The sequence below is a fragment of the Bos indicus genome, chromosome 14, assembly GCF_029378745.1.
Source record: "Bos indicus isolate NIAB-ARS_2022 breed Sahiwal x Tharparkar chromosome 14, NIAB-ARS_B.indTharparkar_mat_pri_1.0, whole genome shotgun sequence".
In the NCBI taxonomy this organism is placed as follows: domain Eukaryota; kingdom Metazoa; phylum Chordata; class Mammalia; order Artiodactyla; family Bovidae; genus Bos; species Bos indicus.
In genome coordinates this window covers 27,445,858-27,463,581 of record NC_091773.1, presented here as the reverse complement: position 1 = coordinate 27,463,581, position 17,724 = coordinate 27,445,858, and the positions used below count along the sequence as shown (strand labels likewise).

Below are 17,724 nucleotides of genomic sequence, written 5' to 3'. Positions count from 1 at the left end.
CAGTATTTTCTCTCGTTATGGGCTTCCTCCTGTTGTGTTTCATGTTTTACAATTTCAACTTTAGAGACAACTCCCAGCTGGTTATTAGAGTCAGTGTGGGTCTGGATATTGATGTGTAGTAGTAGTTTTCAGGCACTTTTGCCTCAGATTTTTTTTCAAATGAAAGTTTTCTCTAAATCCAATATGAATGGGATTTTCAGGCAGCTTAAATCTTTCTTGTTTGATGGGGACATATTTTACTGCTTATTGAACCCATGGAGCACAGTTTGAAAGCCTGCTACAGACAGGCTTAGTAGAATGACCTTGTAATTTTTCATCCAACCTGAGATACTTTTGAGAGTGAAATAATTATACCAGGACAACAGACAAACTGGAAGTGTTTGGGCAAATTAGGCTTGTGGTACTGAAATGGTGGATGATGCTAGAACTCAGATGGGCATCTCTTTGGTAAATAGTAGCAGGGAAATTGATGAGTCCCCGTTCCCTCCTCTACAGCCCTAAGCCACTCTGGTACAGCTAGAGCCGGGACCCTGTAAAGTCTGCAGCCATTTAAAAAGCAAAGCAGCCCTTCGCTGGGTGCACCCCGTCCTTGGGCACCTGCTATGTACCAGGTGCTTTCTGCAGTGCTGAAAGTGCAAAGATGAATCTCTTGATTCAGAAGATGAAAAGTTTACCCTATTAATTCAGCAAAACTTGGCCATGGAGAGGTCCATACCTGTCCCAGTAACGGTTGAGAGCTCGTAAGCATAGGTTATTTAAGCGGAAAAGTGCATGGGGGAGTTTTCAGCCTTGAATTTGGATCTTGGAATGTGATGTGTTTTACTAAAGGCTTTCATCTCTTACCCCCACCCCCTGAAAGTGAACTATAATTAGGATCTGTGCCTATTTGTGTATGCCCTCTCTGGAATCTATAGTTAGGAGCAGGACACGATTGTATGCGTTGGTGTTTGTTTTCTAATGTTAGATTTTTGCGTAAGTAGTGTCAGAAATGAGTTCCTAGAGGAAATATCAGTGATGAGGTGGGGTCCTGTGAACTCTGTTTCAGTCTTTTTTAGGATTTGGGAGATGGGGTAGGAGTATGTTTTTGTTAATGAAAGAAAAATAAAGTGCTATAAAAGAGGGAATAGTCAGGAAAAACACAAAGAACCAGAGCAGGAGAGTAAATGAGGATCTCCCAGATTACAGCAGTATACCTACATTGAGTTAAAGGTGCTTAAAATTAGAAAAGGCCTCTCTGCTCTGTCCTGACCTTTTCACTCCAGCTGTTGACATGCAGGCACATGCCCTTTAATATCTGCTCCTGGTACAAGACTCTCAGTGGGGTAACAGAGAGCCCAGGGCTTGGTAAATGGAATTGTCAGGCTCATGACAGTCTAATTTAGTTTTCAAAATTGTTGTATTTAGGATGCATTTTAATGTGCTACATACAAAATCTCAAAGAATTAGCAATATATAAGATTTTAGAGCAGCATTGACTTTAAAATCATCTTTTGTGTTAATATATCCTGATGTCTTATTTTCCTTAAGATAAGAAAAGCAAAAGAACTTTTTTTTCCATATTTTTTATGGAATTTTTAATGGAATTGCATGTGTTAACTTTAGAAGGGTGTACATAGTGAGTTATGTTTTTTTTCCTTATATTTAACTATAGTTTTCAAGAAGAGTAATTAATTATATATAAATCAAAGAAAGGCATGCAGGCAATAAGAGTAGAAAGTTCCAGTACCATCTTAGTTGTCTTATTGCTGAATTTGGAGTTCAAAACTTAGAAGTTCCTTATTCACTTATGAACACGAGAGGAGATTGAACCCATACTGAACTTCTTTTGCCAAGTTCAGGCATGACTTGTTATATTTTATTTTACTTATTTTTTTGTGACTTGATCTTTTAGAGATTTGTGAATATTCAAATAATGATTTATTATTTTTTAAATGAAAGGTTAATTTAGGTAAAGAGTTGTTAAAGGCCCGGTGAATTCAAAGAAGGAACTATTTTCCAACTTTATTTTTTTATAAGTATATCAATATTCTCATGTAATAGAAACTGGAAATCTTTGAATAACTGACAATATTGATGAAGTGTTGGGAAATATTATTTTACTTGGTTTAATGTGTCAAAAAATTTTTAAAAAGAAAAAAAAAAAAAAAACTTTAAGTTAATTTTGTGAATAAAAATGCAGGCCTTAAAGAAAAACCTGCTCCAAAGCCAACAGTGCCACCAGAAGAGGCAGACATGTACCCTTGGCTGGAAGATCAGGTTCTGGAGAGCCCAGGTAAGCTTTCCTCTGATTCTGACCAAACATACCTAGTTGCATCCCAGGTACCCAAAGGTAGCAGCTTCCAGAGTCCTGTCTTATCCATGATTTTGTTTTGCAGTGATCGCAGAATAATGAAATAACTGGGTTAGCCAAAAAACTTGTTCCATTTTCCCATTAGATGTTACAGAAAAACCTGAACAGACTTTCAGGGGTTTGGTGGGCCAACCCAAACCTTTTTCTTCTTGTCTTCTGAAATTTTATAGTAAACTCTCTTTCTCTCTTTCTTTTTTTTTCTCCTAGAAAAAATCCACACAGGATCATTTTAATTTTTGAGATTAAGAGTCCAGACACAGAAGGCTTCTCCTTGTCTGAGACCATATTTGAAACATCATGAACTAAGTGCTGTGTTTCTTGATTCCAAGTCCAGGATATCTGTGCCATATTATATTGAAAGTAAAATTAGACAGGTCTTGGACATTTAGTTTTGCCCTCTTCTGTCATATTATTTAATGAAGTAGGTCTATTGGGCTCCCAGTCTTTTTAACATGAGTCTCCTGTCTACAATGAAATTCTTCCCAGGACTCCCTGGGATCATCTGTGAAGCCTGTTTATATCTACATAAATTCACACATGAATTCAAGTATTTCCTCAGTCACTCAAGGACCAGTGACCCATATGATAAAAACTCCTGAAATCTCTTAATAAATTGGTAAATGAAGTCTGATTCCATTACTCTCATTTCCTATTGATGCTTTGGTTTTTATTACGAAGTACTATTTCTGCACATTTTCTTTTATTCTAGTTCTCAAAAGATTTGGTTTCATTTTGCCACCTATTGGAAATGTTAGGTATGACACTGCATTTTTACCAGCGATTTAGCCACTGAATCCAGATGGTAGTTGTGTGGATTTTATCACTATATATTGGTAGTTTGGTTTGGTTTACCTTTCTTCCTTTTAGTAAAGATCAAAATGTTGCTGTCAGTTTTTGTTGTTCAAATAATCCCAGGAGAAGTTCCTGTCTCTCACATTCCTGTACAATTGCCGTAATCATGCCTTGACTTCGCAGCAAGTGATTATTTTTTCCTTTTTTTTTTTTCAGAATTTAAATGCGTATTTGAATTTAGCACCTTAAATTTTACTTTGTACTAATTTAATTTTTAAAAACCTTGTTTTTCAAAGCTGGTACTTACTTTGAAATGTACCATTTGCTTTCCCTCTTCCTTTTTTTATTCTTTGTTAATATTACTCTTTGCATATTACTGATAACCTGTCCCAAACTTCCAAACCCTTCAGTTTGTTATCAGCTCATATCCTTTTCAACTTCTTGGTGATATTTGATTTGGTTTAAATGTTACCTTCCCAACTTTCCTCTTATTTGAGTCTCTACCTTCTGTCTTCTCTAACTACCTAGTCTATAACAGAGGTACATACCTCTCATTAAAAACACAATAAAATAGCTGCCCTCCTTGACCCCTACTCATCAATCGAGGAACCTGGTGGGCTGCAGTTCATGGGGTCGCAAAGGGTTGGACACAACTGAGTGACCAACACTTAACTTAGTTATGTTTTAATTATTTTAGGACGTCAGAATATTGAAGATGAAGTATATGAACAAGTTCAGTCACTTGATGAAACAGTATACTCAGAACCTGGTATGAATTAAAATATGTTTCATGTATTACTAAAATGATGGTTAACTGCATAAAACGACTTGGATATTATTTTAAAATTTAAGTATTAATTGAGTGGGCTTTTAAAAGTTATTAGAGGACAAGTGTTTTTAAAATAACACAGCACTAGTTTTATTTTGCCCCATTTTATTGTTAAGAGAATAAACAAATGGAGACCAATGATAGCGTGACCAATGATACATCAAGAACAAATAACATTAGCAACAGGAGGAGGGAAATAGAAGAGAACCAGGTAAACTATAACAAGCTCTCTGGGAACTGTTTTCAACCCTCAAATTATACTGACTGCTTGTGTGGCCACCAGAGCAAAAAGAAACTTTTAATTACGTAGAGCAGACTCAAACATGCAGTTTACTTAGAGAATGTAAAGCATTTCCCTAGCTCTTACATCTAAAAAGTTTAAGTTCTGTATGGAGAATATTAAATGGTACTCTAGAAACCAATGTTTTCAGATTTGCTAAGACTGTTTCTTGACTCATCCATTGATAAAAACACAGAACCCCCCAAAGGGTTTCCCAGGTGGCTCTAATGGTAAAGACCCCACCTGCCAATGCAGGAGACTTCAGAGCTGCAGGTTTCATCCTTGGGTAGGGAAGACCCCTGGAGGAGTGCATGGCAACCCACTCCAGTATTCTTGCCTGGAGAATCCCACAGACAGAGGAGCCTGGGGGCTACAGTCCATGGGGTCTCAAAGAGTCAGACACGACTGAAGCGACTTTGCACACACGCACCACACCAAAATGTAACAGGAGGGTTTTGAAGAGAGCAGAACACGTGGTGTCCTGTTACTTTTAGTGTGTTGGCGTGAGCTGAAGGTGGCCCTACAGTAAAAAAATTATGTTTCTTAAAAACAAACAATTTCCCATCATTTAAATTGGGCTTTTGAAGGCCGGCTAAAGTATCTTAGTCCATCTTGGGTATTTTGAGGTTAAGTATAAAAGCATCCATCAGGCTCCATCTGTGCTCCACTGGGGAGACCAGCTCTGTCTGAGTTTGAGGGTTTTGCCCTTGGCTAGTAGGGGTCTAGGAGCCTGTGTCCTTTTAGTACCATTTCTTCTCAGCCAGAGAAGCTACTTCACCTGCCCATGTGATCAAACACAGGCTTTCCTTTCCTACATCTTTTTTTTTTAAATTTCAACTTTAACCTAAGCCAAGGATGATACAATCTCAGCACATGGTTGATTTCAATATGATGAGGTAAGTGCTGTGATGGTGAAATACATGATGCTGTGTGGGACTTACTCAGACTTTGGGGTCACCAGGGGCTTCCTGGAGGAAATGACATTTTGATTTAGGAGCTGGAGGATGGTACAATGCTTTGCCAGTCAAAGGTTGTCAGCAAAGTTTTAAGTAGAGGGCATGGCATGTCTGAAAGTCCAGGGACCAAAAAGGCCTGAACACAGGTGGAGAGATAGGGGAAGGAATGTTTTTACTTGATCCTAAGAGAAGTTGAAAACATTGGAGGGTGTGAAGGAGTGTTGTGTATTCTGTCTGCAGTGGAAAATGAGGTGGAGGAATTGTCAGTAGGAAGATGGGACACGGAGATTGTACTGGGGATCTGAGTGAGTCGAGATGGTTGATCAAAGTAAGTTTCAGCCAAGGTTGGAGGAGAAGGAAGTCGTGGGCATGGTGGACCTCTGGACATGCAGGAAGCCAGACACTGGAGGAAGGAAGCCAGGCTAGCACCTGGATTCCCTGAATCTGTTCTTTGTCAAGACTTTCTCCTCAGGAAACCACAGACCGTGGCTTTAAATACTACTGAATATATATCTGCAGCCCTGATCTCTCATCTAAGCTCCTGGACTTACCTAATTGAATAACTGACTAACTAGAGATAACTATTCTTATCTCTATATGCATGTTTTATGGATATCTTAGACTCAAAGTGTTCCTAAAACTGAATTCTTGATTCCTCTCCATCTCACAGCTCCACCGAAAAAAAAATGTTTTATTCCAGTTTTATATTTTACATAAATGTTTTACATTCTAGTTAGTGGTCTCCTTATCCATTCAGTTGCCGAAGCTAAAATTCTGGGGGTTTTCCTTGATTTCTTTCTCCTCTTCCCCTCACATGCATCATCCATCAGCAAATCCCTTCAGCTTTGCCTCCAAAATGTATTCTGACTTCTGCAGTGTCAGTACCACCATCCCCTCTTCCATCCCCTTGGGTCTTTGCTTCAATCTTTGCTCCTCTGCACCCAATGTTTGATGTGGCCAGGCCTACTGTGGGCTGATCTCTCTCCCCTTGATCACTTTTCTCGAGCCTAGTTGGCCTCTCTTTTCTCTGTAATCGCCAGGCCTGTCTCTGCCCTAAGACCTTTGACTTGTTCTGTCTTCTGTTAGTATGTTTGTGTGTGTGTTCCAGTCTTCACATCTTATCAGGTCACGCTTGCCTCCTTGACGCTGTCTCTAACGTAGACTCTCTGTCCCCATCCTTCTGTGTTTCACCGTCGCATTCTGGTCCTGCAGTTACTTTTATTAGCTGTGTGGCTTTAACACAGTTCCTCAAGCCCTTCACCCTTCAAAGTTGGATAATTGCTCCCTCATAGTGTTGGGGCGGCAGTTGCAGAGGGCACTGGCCATGCCTCTGATGAGGTCTCGTGAGCTCTCAGGAGACAGTTTTCCTCATGGCGGGCTGTCCCTGGGTCATGGAGACACTCAGACGGTGTGTGGTGCTTCTGCTGAAAATAGGCGCTTCTGTTGAATAGATGGGTGAGAGAGCTCAGCTCTGCCCACGTAAACCCTGTGAAATTACACTGAATAAATAAATAAGGAACATGACTAGAAGAAAAAAAGAGTCGTACAGTTAGTGACAGGAAAAATTGATCGGTGTGCTGAGAAGCAGAAGATCTGAAGTGAGAAACAAGATGGGAGGCTGTGATGAGAAGACCGAAAACAAGCAGCGTCAACGTAAAAGGGACTAATGGCTCTCTCGCAGCACTGGGCCGCACCAGGTGCCTAAAGTGACTAGGAACTCATCGAGTAAAGTGACCAAGAACACCGTGCTGCACTTCGGGAGGAAAGTTCAGTAGCAGTGGAATTGTATCATTGTTACCACTGTGGTGACGATGATGGTAAATATTAACAGCAGCCGCACAGCAACAATAAAATGTACTTATTATAGTGAAAGTGAAAGTTGTTCAGTCGTGTCAGACTCTTTTTATGTAGTCCATGGAATTCTCCAGGCCAGAATACTGGAGAGAGTAGCCTTTCCCTTCTCCAGGGGATCTTCCCAACCCAGGGATTGAACCCAGGTCTCCTGCATTGCAGGCAGGTCTTTACCAGCCAAGCCACCAAGGAAGCCCAAGAATACTGGAGTGGGTAGCCTATCCCTTCTCCAGTGGATTTTCCCAACCCAGGAATTGAACTGGGGTCTCTTGGTTTGTAGGCAGATTCTTTACCAACTGAGCTACCAGGGAAGCCCTTATTTATTATGGGCCAGGCATTTTTCTCAGAGAAGGCAACGGCACCCCACTCCAGTACTTTTGCCTAGAAAATCCCATGGACGGAGGAGCCTGGTAGGCTGCAGTCCATGGGGTTGCGAAGAGTCGGACACGACTGAGCAACTTCACTTTCACTTTTCACTTTCATGCATTGGAGAAGGAAATGGCAACCCACTCCAGTGTTCTTGCCTAGAGAATCCCAGGGGCGGGGAAGCCTGATGGGCTGCCGTCTATGGGGTCGCACAGAGTCGGACGCGACTGAAGCGACTTAGCAGTAGCAGCAGGCATTTTTCTAAGCCCTTCAGTCCTCATAACAATGCTATGAGTAGGTACTCTTATTCCTTTTTTTCAGAAGAGAAATCTTAGGCCCAAAGCAGTTAAGTAACTGGCCCAGGGTCACGCACAGCTGGTACAGGTGGACCTAGATGGTCTGATTCCTAGAGTGGTACTGCACTGCACACCGTCGTCGGGCTCACTTAAGTTCTCTGGTTAGAATGATATATGTGGGAAATCCTCTGCATGAGGCCATGTCAAGTTACTACTGGGAGGATGTCTCAGACCACAGTGACCAGCGAACCCACGCTGCAGTGGAGTCACACAGCATGTCCAACATCTACACAAGGCAAGAGAAATGGTTACGTATATCATGCCAGTCTCACAACAGAAAATGAGCATCTTGACATAACTTAAAGGCTAAACAGAAACCTTTGGAAGCAAAGAGTAATGCATCTGACCTAATGCTGATGACCTCACATGTGGTTTAGCTGGCGGTCGGCTGTTCTTTGCAGTAGAACATTTACATAGAGTTGTCTAAAACTGTTACGTGGAATTTTATGTCAGTTCTCAGTGGAAGATCACAAGGTGATCTTTGATCTACTGATCATTGAAGAGGCAAATGTAGTAAGAATTCTGAATGTATTTATTCACTTATGAAATATGGATTGAGAACTTCTCATGGCTAATCATAGCCCCAGGTGCTGGGCAGACAGAGCCACTAAAATAAGTGAGGTCCCATCCTTGGTGTTGTAGTGAAAGAAGACCTGTTGCCCCCTCAGGTGAACTAGTCTTTGGCCAGAGAGAGGACAGAGCTTTGGCGTGTGCAGTGGCCCGGAGGAGGGGCAGGGTGTGCCCAGCAGCTGCAGCGGGTACGTGCAGCCTTGCAGACGGGCCGTTGGTGTTTGTGCTGGCTGCTGCCAGGGGCCCTTGGCGTAGACCTGTGTCACTTTGTTCATTACTGTTGTTCAAGGAGAGAACCTGCCCCAAGAACCAGAAGGACCAGCAGAAGAGCTGCAGCCCGACGACCATGTCTTTGTAGGAAGTGATGCAGATGACAGATACGAACCCATGGGAACTGGAGCCGTTCATGAAGGTAGAACACTTTTGTTTTTGGTTTCTGAATAAAGCACAATGAGTCATTGGTAATTAGGATTGTTGAAGTTTTTTAAAACCAATATTTAACTTTTATCTAAAGTTTTTTTTCTTTCACTTGAAGCTAAAAACCAATAAAATGAGTCTTTTCCCTAAAATAAATAGATGTCCCAGTTTTTAAATTCAAAGCACAGTAGGAATTCTGAGAATTTATGCATTTTTTATAGGATATAAATGAAATCCTTCAGTACAATTACTGGACTCTCCATCCTGGAATACCCTTTGTTATAAGATACTCAAGCAACTGATGAAATACTGACCTTAATAATCTACCAAAGGTCTTGATCTAAAATGAACTCTGTGACTACAGTGGGTAGAATACAATTTGTAACCTAGGCATTGGCAAACCTTTCTTTTTCGTAAATGGCCAGCTGGTCATTATTTTAGGCTTTGCAGACCGTAAAACCTCTATCGCAACTTCTCAGTTCTGTTGCCATGGGGCAGAAGCAGCCCTGGACAATGCCCAGTTGAGTAAGTGTGTCTGTGTTCCAGTAAAATTTTATTTGGAAAATCAGGAGGCAGGCCCCATGTAGTCTACATATGGACCAAACTTCGTGTTGATTGGTTTGCATGTATCAATATTTTAAATTAAATGCTGGCTATTTAAGTGTCATTTGAGTCATTTACTTTGTACTGTTTGCATTAGGCCAGTTAGAATGGTAGCTATTCACTACTGACGTATGGAAAACTTTTCATTCATATACTTATTGCTCTGTTCTGTTTTAATATGAGGCTGCCATGGTCATTTAGAACCCTGCTAAATTAAGTCCACATGCTTTGTTCTTTTGGAGTCTGTTCTCTGTACTCTTCTTAAAGTAGTCCTTTGAGACATTAATGAATTCTTAAATGATTTTAAGCCACATGTTTGTACTCTGGTTTTTGTTATTTGAAAATATTCAAATTGTATATCATATTATACTTAAAATGAGTATGAAGGAAACATTGTTTTTTAAGAGAGATGTTTCATCTCTAAAGAGTGATGCAAGAGGGACTTCCTGGTGGTTCAGTGGTTAAGAATACACCTGCCAATGCTGGAGACACAGGTTCAATCCCTGGATTGGGAAGATCCCACATGCTCCAGAGCAACTAAGCTCATGGGCCACAATTACTGAAGCCTGCGCTCTGGAGCCCGAGAGCTGCAACTGCAGAAGCCCATGTGCCCTAGAGCCTGTGCTCTGCAACCGGAGAAGCCACCGCAATGGGAAGCCCGTGCGGCACAGCTAGAGAGTAGAGCTCATGGGACTTGTCCAGGCCATACAAGAACTGAGTGAATAGGTAGCCTCCAGACAATGCTGTTGGTAAATGGTTGCAGGGACTATTTTAAAGCATAAACCTTACAAGGAATTAAATAGATCTACTTCTCACAATGTTTAACATATTGGGGAACTTACTTGAGAAGCAAACAGCTCCTAATTTATGAATAAATGTATTTCCAAAAGCTTGTGTTCATGCCTGTTGTTGAGCAGATAATACACTTTTCCACAGAAATAACACCGTAAGTGATGATTTGGTTTCCATACCAACCTACAGAATTGTATCAGATGCATAATTTGGGAGGAAAATTTAAGTTCAAAATGCTTTTCAACATGTGTATGATCTCACTTGTGTTGTGCATTGAAAATACACATTTACAGACTAGCTTTTGAGCTTCAGACCTTCTGATATCATAAATATCATGATTTCTATGGGAAAACATTTCTGAGTAGGAATGCTGATGAAATGATTTCATCATTTCCCAGGAATGTCTTGCTCCTTCCCATCTTTGGCCAGAATAACTAAGTAAGATTGACAGTTGATATTCTAGATGATGCTTATACAACAAGTTTGAATCAAGACACTCAAATAATCAGAAACATAAGGAATTTGATATTTTTGAGGTTAGGAGGTATAGATCAAGAGTGGGCAGAAACACTTGTAAAAAATTTATAAATTGAAGAAACTTTATTTTCTGACCTAATTTTTAATTGGGACATAGATTCAGTTTGAACGTAAAAGTTGCTTGTTATGAGTCTTCAGAAATTAAAAATACTTATGTCCATATAGCTGTTAAATTAACAGAGGTCATGTGAGTGGCAGCACTTGGCCATCAGAGGTATGTAGATGAAAGTATCAACACATTGACCTTTCAGCTCCCCAAACATCTATAGTCCCTTGGTTCTGCCTTTGTGTTTCCATATAGAGACTGTACTTTTGCTTCTGAAAATGGCAGGACATGTCTAGAAAATAGATTGGCCAAGGGGCTTGAGATGTGGACACAGCCTTTGTCACTGTGTTGTGACAACAGTCGTGTCCAACTCTTTATGGCCCCATGGACTATAGTCCACCAGGCTCCTCTGTCCATGGAATTTTCCAGGCAAGAATACTGGAGTGGATTGCCATTTCCTATTTCAGAGGATCTTCCTGATCCAGAGATTGAACCCTCCATCTCTTGCATCTCCTGCATTGGCAGGCAGATTCTTTACCACGGTCACCACGTGGGAAGCCCGTCTTTACTCTGACTAAATCACCCTCCCTTTTTAGCTCAAGTTACGGTGTTTGTCATCTTTGTGGGGTTGTTAAGTGGATCCTCTAAGAAAAATATGTGAGGCATTTCTAAATGTAGTTCTGGTGAAAGATATTTAGCAGATGTTTATTGATATTTTCATGGTTTGTTTTAGTACCTATTTGCTTTCAAAATAAAATCAATGATAAACATTCATCCAGAATATACATATAAAATACATAAATGTACTATTTATTAAGGTAGTAATCTTTATTTAATGTTATTATTTTCAGAAACTGAAGATAGCTACCATATAGAAGAGACAGGTAAGATTTTAATTTGGTACTATTCTGTTTTAATTAATGTTTTCCTATAAAAGAAAGAGATAAAATGATTATTATGTATTAACTATCATACTTTATATCAAATATCACATAATACATAATAAATTATTATTATATAATACGTTATACCACAATTATATATATTTGTATGTACACATATATATAGATATATGTATATATCTACATATAGATACATGTATATATGAATATAATTTTGTGCTTTTGAAGTCTACTTCCTGAAGATAAATTCCCAGGAGTGGAATTATTAAGTCAAAAGGTACTGTGGGAGTTTGGGATTAGCAGATATGAGCTGCTGTGTATACAATGGATGAACAACAGGTCCTGCTGTATAGCTCAGGGGACTATATTTAATACCCTGTGATAAACCATAGTGGGAAATATATAAACAAGAATATATATTTATATATATATGCATACTGAATCACTTTGCTGTATAGCAGAAATTAACACAACATTATAAACCTACTATACCTCAATAAAAATAAATAGAAAAAAAAATTTTTAAGAAGATAATTGGAAAAAAAGATGCTGTAGAATTACATGTTTTGTAGTCCTAAATTCCTGAGTCAGAACAGTCAGAGTTTTGTCTTGTCTCATATCATGTGTCCCCAGAAAGTATGGCCACACTGGAGACGAACGTACCGTCTTCCAGTAAGCCTGTGTCGGCCAGTTTTTCTCCCAGGGTTGGAATAGACCCCTCTTTCTGTGGGACTACGTCATATTGTTGGCTGGCATTTAGGACGTATGTCGTTTCAACAATAGGTGTCTATAAACATGAGAATTGTGGTGTAGTCGGGGGGTGCTCAGGTGCTGAGTCCAAGTGAGGGGCTAGGAATGTGGGTCCTCACTCAGGCTCTCTTGTGCGGGTGCCTGCTGTGTGCCTGGGAGGAGGGTTCACCTGCACTCCTCTGTGTCTCTGCCTCATTTTTTGTTCTGTGAATGTCATTGAATTTTCATTAAATGAGAATATAGCTCCATGATTTTGTGGTTCAGTTACATTGATGATGGAAACTTTCTTATTCATCTTTGTATTTGGCATTTAGCACAAGTTAGTACCTGTTTGTTTCATGAATGAATGTAAGTTTGAGCATCATTTCGATTTGATTTCTGTCTCCACTAGAAATTGTGCTTTTCCTGTTTTAAATATCAAGCATAATCCTTTTCTGAGACATATTTGTCATTTCCTAATTGTTTCCTGATTTATAGCTTCGCCAGCCTACAGTCAAGATATGGAAGACATGATGTATGAGCAGGAAAATCCAGGTCTGTAATGTATGTTTCTGTTTCAGGCAGTGACCAAGGTTGTTTCCACCCAGGGTTAATGATTCACTCTGATTCAAATAGAGATCTCTTTATAATACTTGAGTCATTTTTGGCTGCCCAGGTATTATACAAATATCTGAATATAGTTTAATATTACATGGAGAAATGGGGAAAAAGGAGATTTTTTCAGATCACTGTTGGGATTTTGTAAATATTAATAGAATACTGGCAAGAATGTTTGGGAATGAATGAGGCAATGTGATATAGTGGAGCCAGATTTGGTGAAAATTCTATTCTGCTCCTTCCTATCCTTGTGACTTGAGAGGAAATTATGGCCTATTATTCAGCTTAAATTTTATTAAATAATGATAATAATATCTATCTTACACAATTGTTAGAATTAGAGTTAATTTGTAAATAGTTTAGAGTAGTGTCTAGCAATGTGCATGTTTTTTCATGTTTGGCAAAGGTGTATGTTTTTTCTTTCTAGATTCCAGTGAACCAGTAGTAGTAGATGATGCTGAAAGAACATACCAAGAAACAGGTACCTGATGAATGTTTTCATTAGATTTTAAACCTTACTTCCGGCTCTATGGTTGCAATGCTCTGTTAACATGATGATTTTTCTTTTCATGGGTCAAAGATAATTTTAACGCCTAATACAGGATTTTTTGCATAGATTGTTCAAAAAGACTTTCAGGCTTTCATATTTCATCTCATCTACCCCCACCTCATAATAAAACAAGATATTAATTCCTAATGTTTCTTCTGCATGTCTTGCTTTATGCCAATTTGAGAAATTTTTATGAAAATAATTTATCTGTCCTTTCCTATCATTGTTTTTGGGCAGAGGCCTTTCTCACTGATTGTACGGTCATTAAATGTTTAAAGGAACAGAAATCTGTATTGGAGATTTAGTTGTGCTTTTTCACTAAAATGACTAAAAAGTAATGACTCAAGTAATACTTATTTTGGTTTTATTCTCTTTTTTGCAGATGATGTCACCTACCGAGACTATGATGAACAAGGTTTGAAAATGCTTTTTAACATTAAGCTACCTACTTGTTTTTAAAATCTACTCAGAGTTAGACTGTAAAGTATGGAGAGTGATACTTTTAGCTACAAATACCATAACTTAAAGGAGCCAATCAATGGGTAGTTTTCAGAGTTTACTTCGGGAGATGGTTTATCCATTCCAGTGATTCTGCCATTGCTTTAGGAAGCAGTTACAAATTTTTCAGGAAAATTTAATCTCATTGCTTTATAGTTGTGGCTGTTTTTAAATTAAATATAAGTCCTGTGCTTGAAGACTACTTTGAAGTGAAGTGAAAGTTGCTCAGTCGCGTCCAACTCTTTGCAACCACATGGACTGTACCCATGAATTCTTTACATAAGAATACTGGAGTGGGTAGCCTTTCCCTTCTCCAGGGGATCTTCCCAGCCCAGGGATCGAACCCAAGTCTCCTGCATTGCAGATGGTTCTTTACCAGCTGAGCCCAAGAATACTGGAGTGGGTAGCCTATCCCTTCTCCAGAGGATCTTTCTGACCCAGGAATTGAACCAGAGTCTCCTGCATTGCAGGAGGATTGTTTACTAACTGAGCTCTCAGAGAAGTGAAGACTACTTTAGTCAGAGTTTAACTACTCTAGTTGCTTCTGCAAATTAATTTCATTAAATAAAGATGACTGCTGTCCATGGAGAAAGGTATGGAAGAACTCCATTCTGGACTTAAAGCGACATAGAGAAAATAGTTCTGGCATCAGATTCTGATTTAGGCAATTGCAGCTGCTCTTGTTGCCCCAGCACTTCCCATGCTGTTTTCATTAAACTTCCTGAAGTAGGTTATGTTTTCACTACTCCCCAGATGAAAGAAGTAAGGTTCAGAGAATGTAAGTAATTTTGCATATGTTCATTTGACTAAGAAATGATAGAGCCAACAGTGGATCCTTCTTATTTCAATATCCTCAAAGATGACTCCATAGAAGGAAAGAAGCCATTTGAGAATAACTTTCTGTGAAACAAGAAGGATGAAGAGATGTGTAGGTCTTGAGTCGGACGTGGAGGACTTCCCGTGTGCTGGATGATTTTAGGGCTTGACACTCAAATATGAATAATATGAAGTCTCTACTTTCAAAAAAAACTTGTGGTCTTATGTTAGCTGGTGAATTTCAAGTGAAGAAAATTGGAAGAGCTATGTGTAGATCTAGTATGCTAATTTATTAAACATGTGATTTTAAGATTTGAGCCTACCAAGATCACCATCCACAGGTCCTAATGGGATGTGAAGGATGCCATCAGAAGAATCCTACTAGGGACTAATATTTTTTTTTAATAAATTAAATAACTTGGCCACTATGAATGCATTTAGGTTTTCTTTTTGATTTTGAATTTAAAGGAGAAAAGAGGAATTTGGAATTTAAAAATTGCACGCAGAGGTAGGATTTGAGATAGTGTTCTAATTTCTGCCAGTCATTATTGTGTTTTTCCAAATATGCTCGTAAGAACATGTTCCAAATGCAAGTTGCAGACTAGATATAGAGAATTCTAAAATCAAATTTAAAAGAAGTATAAAATTAGATAAATGCTAAGTTAGATGTTGTGAAAGTAAAGATATATTCATAGGCAGAATATTGTAATAAATATAATTTAAAATGTTAACAAGGTATAAATATGACCACTTTTGTGCTCATGTGCCTGGTGGATGGAGTGCTTTTTTGTAAGACAGATGGACTGGAAAACGGGCTTGGGGCCAAAAGGTCATGAGCAGTCTGCCCATGCGGGTAGTGCCTACCGAGCCATCCAAGGGGAGACATCAGATTAGCCGATGGATGGTATTTGGATCATAGACGAGAAGTCTATTCCTGACTGAGTCTGAGAATCTTCGGAATATGCATCATGATTGAATCCAAAGACTGAAGTAGTTTAAGAGAGGGGAGAGAGCTAGATGAGAGGAGTCGCTGTGTCTGCACTCTGATGAAAGGCAACCTTTAATGCCTGCTAAGAAAAAGGTGAAATGATGAAGATCGATGAGAAAGGAGAGAATCAAAGGAGAGGATGGTTGCCCTGGAGTCCAAGGATGAGAGCATTTGTTAGGGAAGGAGCTGCCAGGAGATCTGATTCAATAAAGGCAGGAAGTGTCCACTGGGTATGAGGGCTCGTGGGTAGTCTTAGAGGAGTCTTTTCAGGGATGTGGTCAGCACTGGAAGACAGACTGGAGTGGGTTGAGGAGAGGAAGTGAGAAGACAGCATGTGCAAATGACTCTGAAGACATTAGATTGTGAAATGGAGGAGAGAGAGGACAAGGACAATCTTAATGGAAGAGAATAAAAAAAATATATATATATATGTAAAATATATATACACTCACAAACACACATATATATGTATAACTGAATGACTTTGCTATCCAACTGAGCTATTGTAAATCAACTATACTTCAATAAAAAAGAAAAACATACAAAATGAACAAACTAATAAAATAAAAATGACACCAGCAACAAAAAGAAAAGGCTTGTTTGTTTTTCAGTTGATAGAAGAGCATATTAAAATGGGACACAGTTCAGGGTGACAGAGGGAGCAAGTATTCACTGTGTCTTTGTCTTCCACCAGCAGGATAGAAAAGCATTTATTAAAAACTGTCCCTCACTCTACCCAGGCACTGGGAATAATATCTAAAAGATAGTAAATGCTTGATATTTTTCTTTATTAAATGATCAAGGGGAATACATTTGTAACTGTGCTAGGACTATAACACAGTTTGCTCTTAGGGTACGAGGACATTTGAGGCATTTTGGAAGATGGGAAAAGCAGGAATCAGGCTGACTAGGGAAGCTATGGACTAGCCGGACACGAGGGGAGATGGTGGCAGAGACAAGAGCCTAAGCAGTGGAGCAGAGAGAGGTGAGCCCTGGGCTGTGGTTAAGGTAGTGGATTAAGACCTGCCCGCTGAACCCTCATCTCGGGTTGGAGGCAGGGCCGTTTGCCCCAGGTGGAACATCTGAGCATCACTTACTCTGCGAAGTAGAGAATCTGCCAGGTCTGGGATCCAGAGTGTAGAGCAGACAGAGCTGTGGGTAACTCAGAACCTCCACTACAGTCACAAAGGATAAAAGAGAAATTCAGCACCACCCAGGGGTAAACAAAGTATGGGACCCTGTTAACAAGTGATTGGGGAGGAACTTTAATTTTCCCCATTTGGCAAGAAGGAAGCATATATAATTGTTCCTCTGGCTAGAAGAGGCTACTCTGCAATTTGAATCTAGGCCTGTTTCGCCCCAGAACCAAACTCTTCCCCACTGTACTCTGTAAACTGCCATTTACTAGTAATGAAGTCACAGGGGTTCAAGAATAAACTAGACTTTGAACTGTATGGCTGCTCTTGTGTTCTAATGAGATACTGGGCTACAGGAGTATTTTTTCTGTGTATTTTGTAGTGTACGAGCCATTGCAAAATGAAGGGACAGAAAGTTCAGGTAAGGTATTGAGCTTCCTGCAAGTCAGCTCCCCTTGAATTTGTGAAAACGAGTATAACTTGTGGAACAAAGATGTAGTCAGAAATACAAGACATTCTTAAGTCACTAAGGAATTGGATCATGTTGATATATTTATCCTGTTTATGGTGCAAGGTTTATGTCCGCAGAGATAATGCCAACCTATTTTTAAAATCAATTGACTTTTACATATTTATTTATGTTTTGACTGCACCAGGTCTTAGTTGCAGCGTGTGGGATCTAGTTCCCTGACCAGGGATTGAACCCTGGGCCCCCCTGTGTTGGGAGCGCAGAGCCTTAGAC

The 17,724-nt window shown here is 39.5% G+C and overlaps 1 protein-coding gene across 11 annotated transcripts in view; it reads left to right on the top strand.

The window, feature by feature from the left end:
- The window catches only part of ASPH (aspartate beta-hydroxylase), a 189,139-nt gene that overhangs the window by 60,710 nt on the left and 110,705 nt on the right, over window positions 1–17,724 (top strand). For 7 of the 11 annotated variants that reach the window (XM_070802583.1, XM_070802581.1, XM_070802575.1 and 4 more), the window contains 9 exons: window positions 2,180–2,272; window positions 3,840–3,911; window positions 8,449–8,538; window positions 8,640–8,762; window positions 11,597–11,629; window positions 12,875–12,931; window positions 13,422–13,475; window positions 13,927–13,959; window positions 17,365–17,403. In XM_070802583.1, the coding sequence (XP_070658684.1) occupies window positions 2,180–2,272; window positions 3,840–3,911; window positions 8,449–8,538; window positions 8,640–8,762; window positions 11,597–11,629; window positions 12,875–12,931; window positions 13,422–13,475; window positions 13,927–13,959; window positions 17,365–17,403 (594 nt within the window). The remainder of the gene's footprint in view (window positions 1–2,179; window positions 2,273–3,839; window positions 3,912–8,448; window positions 8,539–8,639; window positions 8,763–11,596; window positions 11,630–12,874; window positions 12,932–13,421; window positions 13,476–13,926; window positions 13,960–17,364; window positions 17,404–17,724) is intronic. The other 4 variants (XM_070802580.1, XM_070802582.1, XM_070802576.1 and 1 more) reach the window with 3 other exon arrangements.